Source organism: Grus americana, chromosome 12, assembly GCF_028858705.1.
Source record: "Grus americana isolate bGruAme1 chromosome 12, bGruAme1.mat, whole genome shotgun sequence".
NCBI classification, from domain to species: Eukaryota; Metazoa; Chordata; class Aves; order Gruiformes; family Gruidae; genus Grus; species Grus americana.
In genome coordinates, this window is record NC_072863.1 from 1,538,573 (window position 1) to 1,556,944 (window position 18,372).

The 18,372-nt window shown below is 53.2% G+C and overlaps 1 protein-coding gene across 3 annotated transcripts in view; it reads left to right on the plus strand.

Moving 5' to 3' along the window:
• Nucleotides 1-2,532: 2,532 nt before the first annotated feature.
• Nucleotides 2,533-18,372, plus strand: part of EDA (ectodysplasin A) — an 80,401-nt gene continuing 64,561 nt past the window's right edge. For all 3 annotated transcript variants that reach the window (XM_054839764.1, XM_054839765.1, XM_054839766.1), the window contains exon 1: nt 2,533-2,844. In XM_054839764.1, coding sequence (XP_054695739.1) covers nt 2,563-2,844 — 282 coding nt within the window. In that variant the 5' untranslated portion in view covers nt 2,533-2,562. The remainder of the gene's footprint in view (nt 2,845-18,372) is intronic.

Here is an 18,372-nt window from a genome sequence, read left to right on the forward strand (position 1 = left end):
CCTCTGCAGCCTCAGCCGCTCCTTCTGCCTTGCATTAAGGCCTTTGCCTTCTTTTTTTTCCCCCCTCTCCTATTTTTTTTCCTTTTATTTTGCCAAACTGTATCCTATTTTCTTCAGGCCACCTCTCCAATTTGTTTAAGATAATTTCTAACGCTGCATTCAAACTTCCTTGCAGCCTGTGTCGTGTGGGCATCACACAGAAATTTATTCATCTCGCTCTCTATTTCATTATTGAGTAAACCCACTGATTGGTAATAGAACCAGGAAAGATTTTTGCAGAGCTCCTTTTGGTATGTTGCTTTCCTGACTGTAAACTATCGATAAACTGCTCCCTGGGGTGCAAATGCTGATTTAAGGGGTGTCCCTTGCTCAGCCGCGGGTTCCTGCCTTCCTCCCGCATCTGGTGGGATGGTGGGCCTTGCGGTGACCCGGAGGAGGGAACCGGTCAGCAGCAGGAATGTCAAAGCATCGTGGAAATCAAGATAAAGCAGTTGCCAGCTTTGCTGGTCACCAAGGAGGTCAGATTGGCCTGGCAAGGTGACCCTCAACAAATCCCCGCTGGCTGGCCTTTCCTTCTCACCGGCCGGGTGCTAACACGCACCGTGATTATTTGCAATGTTTTGGGGATATTTAACCAAGCCGTGTGGCCTCTATAATAGTTTCCCAATGTGTTATTCATCCTCACACGGTCTTCTAAGCTCTCCCTGACCTCACAAATTCCCAGTGATAACCCCTAATGATTTGGCTAAAACATCGTCGTCATTAGGCCCAGCTAGTCGCAAAAATCCTCGTGTTTCTATTTCTACTCACCTTCCCTCCCTCGCTCTTACCTGGGGCTGGTGTTACCGCTTGCCTGACTGAAACTTGAGGGTTTTTTTTTAAAATTTAATTTCCCACTAAAATAGTCCCAGCCCTTCTGTTCGTTTCCATTTCGGCTCTGCGTGTTCCTCCTCGCTGAGAAAACCACCTGGTTTTTCCTCTCCTTGTTTACGGACATACTTGGTGGTGGTTCCTTATCTCCCCGCGCCACTTGCTGTCTGTCCTCGCGCTCCCCCGCGGCCGGAGCCTTGCTCCTTCCAGCTCTTGTCCCCACATGCTCGAGCCATTCTTTTACGCTCGGTATTAGGGCCTGGTCTGATTTATACTTTCTGTGCGTGTTCCTTATTGTGTTCGAGATGACCAGGCTGATCTCATGCTATTCTTTCTATCTCGCTTCTGCATTGGGATGGTCTGCAGATGTGCCATTACTCCAATTCCAACAAGGAAGCGGCAACTCCCTGGGCGTCTTCCCCCACCCCTTGTTTTCTGAGGGATATATACCCAAACTCACGGTTTAGTCAAGCCTGCTTTCTTCAAGTTCACAGTCTTCCCTCTCAAAATCCACGCTTCTTCCTGATTAACTTTTGCCCAAGCTGCTTTCCACTTTGATTTGTTTCTAGCAGTCAGAAGCCTTAAAAAAGCTGGAGCCCCAAAACGCTCATAAAACATTCTGGGCACCCAGCACTCAGCTGCATTCACCTTCCAAGCGGTGCCTACAGAATTAAAGTCTGCCTGCTGAGCCCTGGGTGTCTTTGGCATCTACTCTCAAAAATCTTCCTCTGGTTTCTCATTGCAGAGAATCCTCCTCACATGCAGCCGCCTGGCAGTGAAACTCCCTTTGAGAGGCTAATTTGCCTAATGCCACCGCAATCTCAGGTGCTTACAGTCCCAAGGGGGGGTGCAGCCAACTGCCCTTCCCACCAGCCGAGCTCTCGGTCTCCACGCTCGTCTCGCTTGTGATGTATATAGAACTAGCGATGTATATAGAACCTGCGCCGAGCAGCCGCCCAGCCCGTTAATGATTTTTGGCTTTGGTCTGTAACTCTTTGCCCTATTTGCTTAAAGAAAAGCACAAAGTCGTGGCTGGAGGCCGGAGGCGTGCTGGGCCAGAGCAGGGGTACGGCTAACCCGGCGGAGGATGCCTGAGAGTGGGAGATGCGGCATATGGCGTGCAGCGCGGGCACCGCCTGAGCCGGGGGGCTACGCCTGGGCATTTCATACCCCTCGATGGGCTTTTGCTCCTGCGACGCACATCCCATCCCCTGGGAGCTCTCAGCATCCTCAGCGCCTCGTGCCAAGACACCGCACCTTCACCCAGCGGCGCGTAACGCGCTTACAAAATAAAGGCTGCCCGGAGGAGCAGTGGCGGTGGCTGCAGACGTGACAACCCCTGCCACATCTGCGGACATCCACCCATCCACCCACCCATCCACCCACCCATCCACCCATCCATCCATCCATCCATCCATCCATCCATCCATCCATCCATCCATCCATCCATCCATCCATCCCTCCTTCCGTGCTCCTCCCGCGGGGCCGCAGCCGGCGGCGGCCGGACCTGCCCGCACCGGGGCGGGGCTCTGGCGCGCTTTGGCCCCGCCCCGGCCCCGCCCCGCGCGAACCCCCGCCCACTGGCGGGGCGCTGGGGCGGCCCCGGCCGCGCAGCCCCGCGGCGGCACGGCGCGCCCCGGCCGAGCATGGAGCAGTAGCGGCTCGGCGCCTCGCCGCTCCGTACCGCCGGCCATGGGTGCGGAGCGCAGGGGGGAGGCGGCGGCGGCGCCCCGCGGTGGCTGCGCCTGCGGCGGCGGCGGTAGCTGGCGGCTCTTCCTCGGTTTCTTCGCGTTGTCGCTGGCGCTGCACGTCCTGACGCTGGGCTGCTACCTGGAGCTGCGCTCCGAGCTCCGCCGCGACCGCGGCCCGCAGCCCGCCGCCCCGCCGCGTCGGGACGGTACGGCGGCAGCGCCGGGCTCCCCGGCCGCCGGCCGCCCGCAGCGGCCAACCGAGGGCGCGGAGCGGCGCCAGCAGGTGGGTGCCGGGCGGGGGGCGGGCGGGGGGGGGGGGCCCGGCCGGGCGGGACCGCACTTGTCACGGAGCCCCGCGCACCCCACCCTGCCCCCCCGCCCCGGGCACCCCGGCGGTGTTGGCTCCATCTCTCCGCCCGCGGATGCGGTTTCGGGCCGTCCCACTGCCGTAGGCGCTTTTAAAAAAAAACACCACCAAAACAAAACAAAACAAAAACAAAAAAACCACCCCTCGCTTGTGTTTATTTAGAAAAAGGGGGAAAATAGCCCCAAGCCCGGAGTTAAATTTGGAGTGCGCTTAGTTTCCTTTTCCGTGGCTGGAAAGCGCGAAGGGGGAGCCGGTGCCGCGGGGGTCTCCGCGGGGCTGCCGGGGGCCGCCCGCGCTCCACCTGCCGCCCGCCGCTTTCCGGGCGCTCCGTCGTGACAGCCCGCGCTGTCGGCTCCGCTCCCGACACCCCGGGCTCGCCGGGACAGGGAGCGGGAGGCAGCGCCTCTGCCCCGGGCGTTCCTCCGCCGTCGGTGGGGGTCTGCTCCGGGCGGGCGGTACCGCAGCTGGGCACGGCTCAGCTTTAACCCCGCTCCTCCTGCCCTCCTCGGTTTGTGGGGCAAATCCTGTTCCCTGCGCTTGTCTCTCTGCTCCTGGGGCGGTTTTGAGTATTTGAATTTTTTTTTTTGGGCCCCCCCCCGCCCTGCCGCCAAGGTGCACCAGCCTTTTCGGTGATGGCTCGGCGTGCCCCCCCCTCCAGGAGCTTGTAAGTGGGAGCTGTGCAGGACAGGTTGGCTTCTGCCTCCGGTTTTCCTCGCCGGTGTACGGAGCCCCTGGGAGCGGTGGTGCCCGGAGGGGCTCGCCTGTCCCGAGAGCCTCTGGGAGAGCAGGAGCGGAGCTGGGGCCTCCGCTCACAAACTTAGATCATTTTTTCCAGGCACGAAACCTCGCTGCAAGCAGGATAAGCTGGAGGAAGGAGTTTCCTCCCCTTCGAGCCTCGCAAGCAGATGGCCTGTTCCCCGAAGGTGCCGGGTGGCTTTGCTGGGGGGTCCCGGCAGGGTCCCGCGGGTCAGGGGGGGAGCAGAGATGCACAGCCCTGCCGCAGCGCCCGGCAGTCCTCGCCTTGCTGGTTATCAGTGTGTGTGGGGGGGAGAAGGACAAAAATAGCTTTGATAAAGCTGCGAGTTTGGAAACTCTTCCTCCCGCTTGGCAGCGGGCAGCCGTTCCGCTGCGCTGGCCTCGGCTGCTCCCGGGAAAGCCGGGCTCACGCCTTCCAGCGGGTATTTGGATTCTGCAGCTTCCGATAATAAAATCTAAGTAAGCATTGGACCGGAGAGAAGCTGTGCTATCTGGTCATCGCTTTTTTTTCCCCTTTGGTACTGAAGCGATGTGAACGTAAAGTGAGTCGGAGCAGCTTGGTGTCGTGTTTGAATTCTTAGGTTGTCTTGTAATAGCATGTGGCTGAAGTTCCTTTCGTGTTATCGTGCTGGATCTGCTTAGTCTTCAGAGCTCTTCTTTCTGTAGTGAAATACCAGGGTAAATAGTTGAGGCATTCATAAATTACAGCGTTAGATAATTTGTCTCTGGATGCATATGAAGATCCAAGCGTCGCTCGCTACAGCTGACATACTCCAGATAAGGTAACGCTAATTATTTATTTCTTTATTTTACATCTGGCCTGCCGGGCGAAAGACAAAAAATTCTTTCGGACATATTGAAGCAGTTGATTGTGAGAGAAAGTTTCCTCGTAGTAAGGGCATGTGAAACGCTGAGCTTACTGGGCAGCGTACAGCTCGCAGCCCAGGCGCTGGCACCGACAGCGCTCTGTTGGGAAACTGGTGCTGTGACAACGTGTAATTAATATTATTTGTGGTAGCGCTGCTCTCCTGCTTCTCACTGACTCTTCTGCCTCGCCGTTCGCTCGAGTCTACGAGCAGCTAAAACCAGCCACCTTCTGTCTCCTAAGGTGCTGTGGATGTATCCCTTCTGTGGTTAAAGGAACTATTTGCAAACAGCTTTATTTAAAAAGTTATCGTCGGCAAGGTTAAAACCTTCAGGGTGGGGGGGGGGTTCCTAGCTGCTTTCCAACCCGTAGCAGCCAAGCTGCGCTGCTGGTAAACCCAAAGCGGGGTCCCGTGCACGTGTATCAGGAGACGGATGCTTACATAAATTAAGCAGAAATTACTAAATAATTACTTCAAGAGATTTGATCAATGGCATCTCTCTCCCAGGAACCCGCGGGGGAGCGGTCAGAGTCGGGGTGCGTTGGGGGGACCCAGCATCCCAATGAACGCGGTGCTGTGAGCCCTCAAACGCTCCTTTCGCCGTGTTTAGCTATGGAGGCCGAGTAATGACCGCGTGTATTGGGACTGTACGAGCTGATATTAAAAAAAAAAAAAAAAATACTCCTTTCCTTGACCTTTTCCCCTCCCCTTCCTGACCTGAGGCAGGAGGGAGAGGAGCAGGGGGAAGGACGGGGAGCGATGGTCAGCGCCGAGATTTTGGCAGAAATCTCGCCTGGCCGCGTGCCAGAAATGACCTCATGACAGGAGTGAGATTTGGCAGCTCGATAACACCCCGCTTCCCTATCTTACAGGGTATTCAAATATGTAACTCATTTAAGATACGAGGGCAATTTTTCATGGCAAAGGTTGAGGCATCGTAGTTCACATCTTTGTCCCAGAAGCTGCCGGGCGTTGCATCGCCGGCTTGGCGTCGAGATGAAAACTTTGCTCGTGCTGTCCCCTCCGAGATGCGAGAGCGGACCTGGGGAGCGGTGACCGTGGTACCGCGGTGGTACGTCCAGCCTTGACCCATGGTATCAAATCAAAGTAAGGATCCATCCTGCAGATGGATGCGCTGCGGAACACAAAAGCGATTCTGTGCGTCTGTTCGTTAGCGTTTGGTAGGCGCTTCGCTAATGACTCTGCTGGTGGAGAACTGGCAGCAGGGTACTATGCGCAGCTCGTTAAAATATTTTATGCCTAAACTAGATCGTGTTTTGCTGTCAAAAAAATCATCCTTGTAACATTGAGACTCACGGAGCATCGCCTCCGTGCTTTTTCTCCGAGCGCGTCCGTGTTGCGCTACGTTTCTGCAAAAACTTGTTTTTTGCAAACGCTGGGCGAAGCGCACGCCCTTGTGAGTGTCCCGAGACGGGCTTAAAAGTTGCCAAAGTCTGCTTCTTGGACTGGGATCAAATATTCATCAGATATGTCAGATCAAACTAATTGTGGAGGCGCTTGCGGCTGGTCGGGGGGGGGGGGGGCGCGAGGGGCTGCCGAGTCATCCGAAAAAATGTGCTGAGCAGGAATTTGGTTACCATCCACACCAAAGGTGTCCGTTCCTAGGTCTCCACCTCTCGTCTTTTTAACGAGGGATGTACTCGCTTTCGAGTAGCGCTTACATCAGTGTTCCTGGCGCTATCATTGCTTTCCTGCCAGTATTTTTTAATTCCACCAAAGCAACGTGTATAAACCCCCTAATTGTTCCTTTACTTGTTTTTCTTCCCTTTCCCACCTGTATCCCTCCACCTCCTGAAGCCGCGGTCGGGGTCCTCCTGTTCCAGCAGTCGTTAAGGGGTACACGGCCACCTTAATTTATCTCTGTCTTCTAAAAGCCTGCTCGCTCTTTTGATAAGGAATTTATAGGAATAAAGCTTTAGAGGCAAAGTAGTATTTTGCTGGTAGTCGCGGATAAAGAAATATAGTGAGAGCGTGCAACTGAGATACGCGCGCTGCTTTTTGTTAGATTTAGTAAAAATGAATAACTGGCTTTATTTGAGGGGGAGGCAGGAAAAGATTTAGGGAGTAATATACAGGTTTTTCCCTGTTTCTGGTCCGGATGCTGTGGCGGAGTAATTCTTGGTGGATTATTTGGATGGAGAAGGGTTTTTCACCTGGTTTTTTTTCCACAATTATTTCACCTGGAGAAGGGTTGTGGCGTGTTGGCCTCTAACTGGCCGCGGGCAAGGGCCGTTGGTCGTAGAGGACAGGCGGATGTCGCGTTGTCTGTCACACTTGGCCCTGTCGCCCGTTCTTTGCCACCCAAGGGCTGTAACCGAAAATAGGGAATTGCGGCCAGGTACTTGCTGCCGTCTGTTCTCAAAATAATTGTACGGTGTTTCTCAAAATAACGTTTTGAATAATAAATATAATAATAATCAGAAAACAATAATAATAGCGTGAGTAGCTCTGTGCTGAAACGGAGTTTGGAAGGTTGGCCAGAACTTCTGGGCAAGACCGATCCTGGTGTAAAAGCAGGAGGGTGTTAGTGCTCCTTGGTGTCTTTTGCCTCACGAAGGTGAAACTGCAATTATTTTGCCCTTTCTTCTTAGTTCCAGCTCCGCAGTGAAAGGCAGCGTTCCGGCGCGATTTGCACAACACGCTGTCAGAGTCTAAAAGGCATTAACGCCGCTCCAGAGACTTCTCCCTCCCCGAGCACGCCTCCAGCTCATCCACGTGCGTTCATCCCCGCGACGCTTGTCTGGTTCCCGCATCCCGAGATGGATCGGGGTAGAGCTGGGACCCGACAGCGCGCCGAGAGCTTTGAGCAGAGGGTTTTGTTGGAAACGCTGCTCCAGCATCAGCCTCCTCGGGAAGCAGCATCCCTGTGGGGCGCAAGCCTGGAAATACCTGTTCAGGGCTCCTGCTTTGGGATTTCCTGACTTCTGATCCGGGGTTCTGGAAACCCCGGGTCCGTGCGGGCGGGCTGCGGAGCAGAAGGAGGATGGTGTTTTGGGATGCGTTTGTCGGTGGGTTTTCCCTCGAATTATATTTGGCGGTCTTGGTTGCAGCTGAAGGAAGCTCTTACAAGGGCAATAAAGGGAGACCGCGGCGCGCTATCTGGCTAATCACACGTCGGGGCTCTGGTAACCTTCGTTCGCATCCCTCAGCAGAGCGGATAACATTCCTGAGGCTGCCTGAGGTTTGGGGTCTGTGCCGGGGAGAGGGGGCTGCAGCGGGGTTGCCCGCCATCAAATAGAAAACATATTTCTGCTACTATGCCTATGAATATTCTGTGCATAACCTGGCACGAATCCATCAGCTCCTCCCTTTAAAAAGAAAATGGTGCAGAGCGTCAGGACAAGGGTAGTGACTGCCGGGTACGCCGCATTAATTGGAAAATTAAGTGCGGCGTGAGCTTTGCCTGGAGGGTTTGAGGTGCGTCCGTGTGCATGCCGTGGGTTTAACTCCCGGCGTGCGGAGGAACCGTCTCCTTCTCCTTCGGCCGCGTGGGAGCTGCCCGGCCGGGGACCCTGTGCCGAGACCGCGCTGCCTTAGGCACCTTCTGCTCATTTGCAGAGATTTACGGTGCTGCTTGGGTGCCTACACCGAGGAGGCGAGACGGACACCGTGTCGTATGCGGTGGGATGTCACCACTCCCGAGGTGTTCAGGAGCTTCGGAATTCCCTTTGGAAAGGGGGAAACTGTCAATGAGAGGGAAAAAATAGCTGCGGCTCTGGGGTGTCCAGCGCAGGTCGGCTGCGGGCACGTCTCGCTGGGGAAACCCTCAAGGTGCTGGGGATGCTGGTGAGAGTAGTGAACAGGCGGGAAAAGGAAAATCTCACGTGTAGGAGAGAAGAGGCGGTTGGAAAACATGGAATTTATTTTGCAACTGCTGTCTTGAAGCTTGTGTCAGCCGGCAGCAGTATGCAGGGGGAGCGCGGGCAGCCGTGCTCCGGGGCCGGTGGGTGCTGCCCTCTGTGCTCGGGTGCCCCGGAATGAAGCTGCGGGGGGACACACGACCGATTTTGGAAAATAACTACAGGAGTGAGAAAGGAAAGAGTAATTTTTCTGGCCAAAAGCAGAGGGAAAGCGGAGAAGGGTCAAGGAAGAAATTAATTCAGCGATTCTCGGAAGCTCACGGAGAAATGTGGGGATGCTGATGTCGTGCTGGAAACAGAATAATGCAGGAATAATGCAGGAATAATGCAGGAATAATGCAGGAATAATGCAGGAATAATGCAGGAATAATGCAGGAATAATGCAGGAATAATGCAGGAATAATAACGCATCCATTGAGGCAGGGTCGGCCCCGGCATCCTGCCTGCGCGGGGAGGAGCGGGTGCGGGTAGCAGCGTGCACAAAGCGCCGGTGCTATGGGAATAATTAAGGGAGGGAAGAAGCGTGCGGCTGACCAGGGCACCCGTTGCTGCAGCGGCTGGGCAGGGGGTGGACGTGGAGCACGGGGCTTCCTTCCCCGCGGGGCTGCTCGGGGCTCTGCCCCGGCCTCCCCTCCCAGAGCTGAGCCGGCCGGCGTGTCGTCTGGATTTGTGTATTCTGCCCGTTCCACGAGGGATAAAGATTGCAAGTTTGTGCAAGGACTCGGGACTCTTTATCAGCATTTATTGAATTCCTTGACGGAGAAGGTCGTTGTTGCCAAAGTAAGTGTTTGACTGACACGTGACCAAAGTTGTGGGGTTTTTCCACAATTTTGCGATGAGCTAACTGGCAAACGCTCAAACCCATGTTTCTAAGAGCACTCGGTGGCATTCCAGAGTTATCTTTCGCTTAACCTCGGAGTGCATAGTGCTTTATCAAACCGATATTATTCTAACCTTTTAACATTATTTTTCTTACCACATAATACTATAAATCTTCTCTGCTCTTCCATACACATGTAGTATCTTGTAATGCTAATTAAACTGCGCACTATCCTGATTTTGCACTCCTACTAATCCAATATATTTTTCTTGACTGGAAGCCAAACCTTGAGAGCTTCAGAGCATGCGAAGCTCTCATTCCAGTCTTATTATATGTTAATGACTTTATATTTTAATATCTTTCAACACTTCAAGAGGATGTTATTTTTAGAGGTGTCTGGCTGCGAAAGGTAACCCGTACGCGAGAGGCTGAGGGGGTTTTGTGAATGTAAAGCGCTAAGTCAACTTGGTGCAGTGAGTAAGTGGTAAGCGTGTCTCTGCAGATGTGTAATCTGTCAGAATTCATTGTGCACGACTACAAAATGACAGTGAGATTTGGATGCAATTTTAAAATAGTTAACTGTCTTTATAGGAGAGGAAAATAAAACTCTTGCCTAGACTTTTACATGTTGCAGTCGTTAAGTGCTCTCTTGTTAAACTCTTGGGGAAACGCGCTGTTTTTGTATGCTGATGGTGCTGATGCCAGTTGGGCCTGAATGCTACTAGAACAGCAATAATTACTCACAGATGGGTGGATATTAAAATGAGCTCTTTCCATAAGCCCAAATAAAATTCTGTTGTAAGTGCAAAGTACTAAATATGCAAGATTGTATTGATGAAATGCCAGTGCTGTAATGTATTCCAAATGGCAAGTGCCAGCATCCTCCTGCTGAAGCTGCACCTCGGCTGCAGCTTGTCGTTCTCCAGCATCTATCTGCACTTCCTCCGAAAGGGCTCTCGCAGCAGGAGGAGCGGGCCGGCAACTTGCAACGATACGTAAATCTGCAAGCGATTTAGCTCTGCGCGCTGTGCCTCCTTGTGTGCGCGTGGTAAGGAGGAATACCGTGCAAAGCTGAACCCCGGCCTCCAGCGCTTTCTTCTCGTTTGGATTCATTTCAGGAGACTTAAATGTGCTGAGAAAATTGTGGGACGCCAGCGGCGGGCGTTGTGTTGCATGGCTTTGCAGCGGCGGGTGCTGCATGGTGTGGGGTTGCGTTGCATGGCTTTGCAGCGGCGGGTGCTCCATGGTGTGGGGTTGCACGGCACGGCTTTGCAGCGGCAGGCGTTGCACGGCACGGCTTTGCAGCGGCAGGCGTTGCACGGTGCAGGGTTGCAGCGGCAGGGATTGCACGGCGTGATCTTGTGCCGCATGGCTTTGCAGCAGCGAGCGTTAAGCAGCACGGCGTTGCGTGGCTTTGCAGGGGTTGCTCGACGTGGTGTTGCAGCGGGCGTCGCGTGGCGAGGTGTTGTGCTGCACGGGATCGTGGTGACCGCGTGTTGTCGCGTCGCACGGCTCTGCACGGCGGGGCTTTGATGGGGCGGCTGGTACCTGCTGGCTGGTTGCAGGTGCGGGAGGAGGAAGAGGCGGGGGGAAGGCTTACCCCCCCTGCCCCGCCGGGCAGAGCTGCCTCTAGTTTGGCCCGAGCGTGGGCTAAATTTGGGCCAGCCACAGAAGCGATGGCAAACGCGGCTTTGCAAGATCAGGCCCTCGTCTCTGCCGCGCGTACCTCTCCGCAATGCCCGCGGTGCCCCCGGGCTCCCCGAGCCTTCGCAGCCCAGGCGGGGTTACGCGCCCGCTGCCCTGTGGCAATGCCGTGCTGCCACAGCCCTGGCCCCTGCCTGCAGCCTTTCCCTGCCCGCCTTTAATCCCTCTTTGTGATTCATGTCACCGCTGTGTTTTAAATCTTGAGGCACAGAGCAAGGGGGAAGAGAGCGAGAAAGTTTCTTAAGCCAGCGCTTGAAGTAAAATCCACCTCGGAGCACGTAACAGGTTTATAATGGTAAATTATATGGGTGGAAGCAGCGGCTGTGTCGGGGTTGTGGTCTGCACCGTGGCCAAGGCTGAGCCACGTCCGTGGCAGCTCCGGCTCCGTGCTGGGACCAGCAGTGATGCTCCTGGCCCCGCTCCGGGACGTCTCGTGGCTTTTCTGGTTGCCCCGTGACGGTTAAGCTGGGTGCTGCTGCTCCTGCGTGCAGCTCCCTGGCTAAACCTCATCACGCGTCGCAGTCAAGGTTTTATTCTCTTATCTCTTCTCCATTTTCCATTTCTTATTTTCAGGAGGGCAGTGTGGGCGTTCCTTCTCGGAGAGCGTCTCCTCCGCTCCCTCGCAGCCCCCCGCCGCTGCGCCGGGGGCTCCCCCAGCCAGAGCCCCGCCGTCAGCCGTGCCGCCCCCAGGAATAAGCCTTGCAGGTAGAAGGGCAGTCCCTTGGCTTTCGGGTGTCCGGTTGTTTTATTCAGCGTTCTCCATCCCCGTTACAGTCAGTATTTCTCTAGAGGTCTGCACGTGTGGGGGTTTTTTAATGTGTAAATGATACCAAGCGCTTGCAACAGGAAAAAAAAGATGAGACCAGCGCTCCTGATGGTAGGTGCTGGAGGAGGAAAATGGGGGTTAAAAAAAAAATAACGTCACGCATCCAGATACACAGCAAATACCTGATTAGCTTAAGGGTGAGATGATGTACCTTGTCCAGCAGAAAAGAGAAAAAAAACCCAAAAACCAAAACACCTTTGAATTCTTCCTTTTATTTTCTCATCTGTGAAGCGGCAGCGGCTTTTCCCGGGTTTCCCAGGGAAGGGAGCGTGGGGCCGTGGACGCTTCGTGGGGCAGGCGCTGATGGCCTGAACAGACTTTGCGTGATCCTTCCCATCTTCTCCGCATGCTGGGCTCAGTGCAATTAATCCAGAAATAATCTTGGAGCAATTATTTCCTTCAACCTCGCAAGTAAGTTGCTGAGCTACTGCTAACCTTAACCGGCACTTTTTTCTTTTTTTTTTTTTTTTTTTTTTTTTTTTTTAGTTTTCCCATAGGATAAATCATTTAAAGCTGATGGCTGGAACTGTTGCTGACACTGAGAGGACTAAACAGTTCAGACTCAAAAATGAGATTTTTGTTTTTCACTGCAGTTGCAGGGTGCCACCGTTCTGCCCGTTGGCGTGTTTACCCGGAGTCTCGTTGGGATTTAAGAAATCTGGGGCTGCAGGAGTTAGGAGGGGTGGCGTTTCTGCCTGGAGAGCTTTAATTCTCATACTTTCCCGTAAAACGTACCCTATGGCGGAAAAAAATCAGATCAAAATAGGACTTGCTGGACGTGCAGCTGATGAGGTGTATCTAGAGAGCGGGGTGGAAACCCATAAAGAAAATAGTTGGTTTTCAACTGCAGCTGTTACTATCTTTTTAGTGATAATGAAGTAAATTAGTACGTTGGCTGCCTTGGAGCTATGGATGGGCTTGTTGGTGCTTGCCGGGCGTGCGGTGTTAACTCTTGCCGGGGAGATCCCGGCTGGGGAGCCCCACGCACGGCTCCTACCCGGAGCCGGATTTGCTCTGTGTGCCATTGGAGTAAAGTGAGGGAGACCTTCTCTTCTGAAGATGGAAAGGAGACCTTTTCTGTGTGCGGGGGAAGGTAAAGATGTTAATTGTCATTTTTAAAGGATTATTCTATCATTTTAGCGACATCTTTATCGCCGACTTAGAGTTTTCTTCCATTTCTTCTGTTGTCGAAAGGAGTTGTCGTAACTCAGAACGCGGCTCGTGCGCAGATCCCCGGACTGTGCAGAACTTGGCGGCGTTCAACAGAACGAGTTTGAGGAAAGTGCCGCTGTTTTACTGGTGATGCTCTGCTTTAATTCCAGCTCCTCTGGTGGGATCCTTGCTGGTCCTCTTCGGTGGCTGCCGACCCCTCCGCATCCTTTCCCAAAGCCCCTCTGGGTTTGCGAGTCGTGGAAGTTAATTTTGAAAGCCCAAACAGACGAGTAAACTGCCCGTGAGAGATCTGAACTCAGATGTAGGGATCAGTGAGTTTTGCAGCGTTGCTGCAGTTTTCCAGGCTCTGACGGTAGCAAAGGGCAGGTAAAGGAGGGGAAAAGGGATTTTCTGCACCAAGGTTCGTGTGCCAGAGCTCCGAGGCGCTTCTGCAGGAAAACATTTCTGATGTGGCAGTGATGGGCTTTAAGGCGCGGGATGCTGCGGCACCGAAATGGGCTGGACGTGCAGCATCACCCCAGTGAGGCTCAATCCTGCTGCTGCAATAACTGCTAGGAAAAAAATGAGACACTCGAATGTTTTGGCTTTTTTTTTTTTAAAAGCAGTCCTGGGTGACTCGTGCTTCCCGAGATGTGTGCTGTGGGTAGCGGGTGTCTCGTGGGGCCGGGGAGGGCTGGGTGTCCTGGGGTGTTCCTGGTGGGAAGAGCATCCCGGAGGCTCGCTGTGCCGGCGCTCGCTGCTGAGCAGCCCTCAGCCCGGGCAGGAGCGAGGTGGCCTCTGCGCTTTCCCAGACGTGGCTAGAAGCAGGTTCTGCTGGCTGCTGCTTTGGGGCTTTTTTGGGGTTTCTTTTGGGTTTGGAAGGAGAAGAACAATCCAGCTGGCCTGCTGCGTGAGACCGAGTAACCCCGAATCACTTTGTTCTGGTGCTGCTTCTGTCGCTGTTGAATTATTCTTCTGGGGAAAGCTTACATCGCTTGAGCGCTGTCCTGGGATTGCTTGGGGTTTGGGAGGGTTTGGTGGGGGTTTGGTTTGTCTCTGTTACTGTAAGCGTGGGAAATCCCAGGAACGCTGCTAGTGGACAAGGCGTTTGGGTAGCAGAACTCGCGGGAGGATGGAGACCTTCCCTTGTTGAAAGAAAACGCACACAAACCTCTTCCCTTCTGCGTGCTTTTCTTCTAGGCTATCTACCTTTTCATGAGTGAGTTTCCTCTCATTTTTCTTAAGCAAAAGATGCAGTAAGTCACAGCTGGACTTTGCTTTTACTGATGCGGTGACGGGATTCAGGCTCATTCGTCAGCAGTAACGATGCTGAGTCTTGTTCGAAGCAGAAGAAGGGAACGTGTGCAGGAAAAGTCCTTTGACTAAAGCCTGTAGCTGAGCCTCCGGAGGCCCAGCACTAACCTTGCTCAGCTGTGCTTGGCCTCTGCGCCTGGCAGGACACCGGATCGATGTCGAATACCAAACCTTTTGCTCATGGGGTAGATTTTCCTTAGGAGATGGAGGGAGGCTCTACGCTCAGTACTCACAGGGATGCTGGTGGGTTTTAATCCCTAGGGACCCCGTAGCGAATCCAGCACCGCAAAGCCCTGGGCTCTGCCCTGCACATCGCCTGTGCGTGCCGGCACCGGGGCTGGTTCTCATTCCAGGCTCAGCACCGGCGGCAGGCGGGAGGGGGGGACAACACCCTGTAGTGCCGTGCTGCTCCGCACCGGGAGCCGGGCTGGGATCCCCGGCTGCACCCTGCTACCTCGGCATCGCCCATCGCTGCAAATGTCCCAGCCGGCGGCGAAGTCACGTAGCGGGGAGCAGCAGCCGGTGCACGGCTCTGAAGAGGAAAGCAGCACGCCCCTAATAAAAGCAGGATCCGACTTCAAACAAATGTGTACTGCACAGTTGTTGTTAGCACTCTTATGTGCGGCTGCGAGGCTTGGACAATTTATAGGCGCTGCATCAAGCGCCTTTAGTCGGTTCCATATGTGCTGTCTTCGTGCGCCGGCTGGTATGAAATGGTGGGATGAGCTCTCGGAAGTTGAGGTCTTCAAGTGTTAAATACAAAGTGTTGCTCTTGCAGGCTCAGCTCTGCCGATCCAGGCGTCTGGCACACATTTCTAACAACCGTCTGGATTTGCCAGAGAAAATTACGCTAGATGCAGCAAATAGCTGTCAACTCTTTCCTCCCTAGTCTGCCGGTCTGCTTTTCTCTCGCTTTTCAGAATAACCGGGCTGTTTGGAAGCGATGGGGAAGTTAGGGTGTCTCGGTGCCTCGTGATGCTTCCCCTCGCTCGGCCAAGCCCCATCCCCTTCCCTCCGTCCTCGCGGTCCCCTCCGGTTGGGGACAGCCCACGCCAGGGCCGTTGGGTCCCTCTGCAAACCCGTTGTGGAGGTGGGGGCTGAGGGTCACGTCAAGCTAAGAAAAACTTGAGTTCTTCTCCTCTGGTACATAAATATTGGACCAAAGTATTCAAAGCGGGGATTTTGGCTGAAATATTAACTAGCTCGTTCCCATTTAACGAAGACTTTTGGGCTTCTGAGCCCAGTTGCACGCAGGTGGCTGCAGTTGGGCTCAGAAGAAAACCTCCAGAGACCCCCGGGCTGGTGTCCCCCCACCTCGTGGACCATGAGCTTCTCTGCTCTTGGTCCCTCCTGACCCAAAACCATTTCTTCTTCCCAAGTCTGAAGATGCTGGCAAACTAATTTTATATAAGTGATAATTGTGATCCCAATAGTCGATGGGGTTTGTTGGGGAAGTTAAAGTGTCCGTCGGGTTCCGGTGAAGGTCCTGTGTGGCTTCAAGCTACTTGTCTGGATCCGGTACTCAAGGAGTTAACTATTCCTGCTGCTGGTGTACACAAGCAACGCCAGGTATCTTCCAGGGGATCCAAGTTTGCTATCTGAAATCTGGCAAATAGCAAAAATTTTTATGTCGTGAACAGAAATCAGACCCCAAGGCTACGGCTGACAGGGAAGGTTTCACTGACATATTTACCTAGCAATTTTGTTATCGTTAAGCACGCTTTCTCAAACAGCCCAAACCTCGAGAACAATAGCAACTGAAAAAAAAAAAAAACAAACCCACTGTAGGTTTTGTGAGCAGATGCAGCTTCAAGATAACAAATGATTTTTTTTGCTCTTTGTTTGACTACTTGGCTTTTAGTGGTTAACTAGAGCGAGGCCAAGTATAGTGAGATAGAGTTTTAAAAACACTGGAATTGCAGGGGTTTGAGTTATGCTTTTTCACTTCAGTGCATGAGGCCGTTAGAGGCAGGCAAAGCAGGGGTTTAGAAACAACTAAAAATAAACATTTGTTTTGGACAGTAAAAGAGGGAGTGTGGAAAAGGGGGGAGGGCGGAGGGGAGCAGCTTGTGCAGCCCGTCCTGCGGGGACGTGTGCTGGGGGGGGTGCTATGGAAATGCCACCCGAAAAGCCACCCGCCCCGCCGGGGCTTCACAGCGTCGCCTTGTGCCGGGACTGGAATTGGGCTTAAACGTTGCTGGGAGGAGGTGGGCTGCCGTGGCACGTGCTCGTCTGCCACCTCGTCCGTCCTGGTCCCTTCGCTTGTTCGGAGAATGAAGCAAAAAGTGCATTTGTAGTAAACGGGGGCACTCTGAAAAATCAGTAATAATTGTTCAGGTTATAAAGCGGGGTATCATTAGTTCTGATCCGGCTGGTCCCCTTTATTTCGCCATCATTTTATATGGTACAGAAAGGCACTGCCATTGAAGTTGGTCCGGACGGAGTCTGGGATGCTCCGTTGACGCTGGCGTGCATCGTACCGAGTAATAAAGCCTGGCGTCTAAGCACGGACGCAGAGGGTTATTGTACGAAGAAGGGCACGAGAAACACGACACTCAGATTGTGATTCCTGGCAGAAATGCTTTGCAATGGGGAAATTTCAGTTTGGTTAGGGTTGCTTACATGCCTTTCTTCTAGCTGAAGGGCAAATGACACTGCTGGTGTTCGATGTTAGTAACTGACATCTCAACGTGAAATATGCCTTACGTCTCCAAAATGGAGTTGGGAGTTACTGCTCTTCCAGAAATTCTTCTTCCCTGGTCTTTAGTTTTGCTCTTGCCCCCAAATGGACCCAAATGAAATGTTCATGCTAATAAAGAGTTTGGTTGTGAAGGAAAAAAAGAGATTAATTGTGCTCCGGGGAACGGTCTGACAAAGAGCAAGTGAAGGCATGGGGTGAGCTGGACAGCCCAGCCCCGTGGTTCCTTTGGTCGGCTCCTGTGGGACCTCGTGTCGGGCTGATGGGTGCCTGCAATGTAACAACAGTAACAAAACCCAGGGCAATTTCTTGGGTTTTTTTTTTTCTGGTTGTTAGTTTTTCTAAGGCCAATACTCTGGATTTTAATATCTTGGACTTTCATGGGGAAATTTTATGGTGGTTAACCAGCGGTTTAGAGATTGAAGAGATTGTCCGTGTTGTAAGCGATGTCCTGTTGGTCCTGTGTCCCAGGCAGCTGCTGTCGTGGTGGTTCTCAGGCTGGTCAATATAGCTGGGCTCGATGTACTAATGGCTTTCACACCTTAATGAGCAATTTCAAATGAGTGATTTAGGAAGAGCTGGTGTAGGAAGCTGTATTGATGTAGGTTGACTGAAAGCTAGTGATGATGTGTGTTTGACAGCTTGAGTTGCAGGAAGGATGGACAGTCTTGCATAGCGCTCAGTTTTAGCTGTAGGTGCAGTGAAGTATGCCGCTCGTTTCAGAAATAATGAATCGGTGCTTCGTTTGGGCTGAGTTTGGGCCCTTCATCCACAACAGTTGTGGTTTTTTTCAAAATGGTCAGCCAAGGCTGCAGTCCATGGGGAAGACAGAGGTGTCACTCTGTTTAGGAAGTGCTGGTTGCTGCATCTGCAGAAGATCAGCAGAGTTGGGCTTTGCTCGTAAGGAGGCTTCGATGGCACGTTGGACTTCACTGCATCTTCCGGCATCTTGTTGAAGAAAGTCAAGAAGCAATGGATTGAGGGTTGGCTGGGAATGATGGCAGGTTGGGTTGTCAGCTCCACCTCCAAGACTGGAGAGAGGTCCGGCAGCGTCATCGTGGGAGGGTTCACCCACTGTGGTGGCCGGAGGGGTATTCTGAGCAGTGCTGAGCCTTGGTGCACACTGTCGGTTTGAGACCCGTAGGCTGGTGCCTCTTATCCCTTTGAGTGAACCTCTGAGCAAAATAAACATTTAAAAAAGCAAAGGAAGACGAGTTGGCTTCTTGGTGGAGCTGTTAAATCTCTTAGACGTTGTCCGCTTTTTTCAAGGTTTGTCTACTTCTGTGGGCATTCTTCTCTCTTTATCCACAGTATGGTGTTACCTGCTGCTCTTCTGGCCAGCCTGGATCTGTTTTGCAGCAACTAACTAATATTTTGAAAGTTCTCGAACTTTGGCACGCTTCAAAACTGTTTTTGTTCAGTTGGAG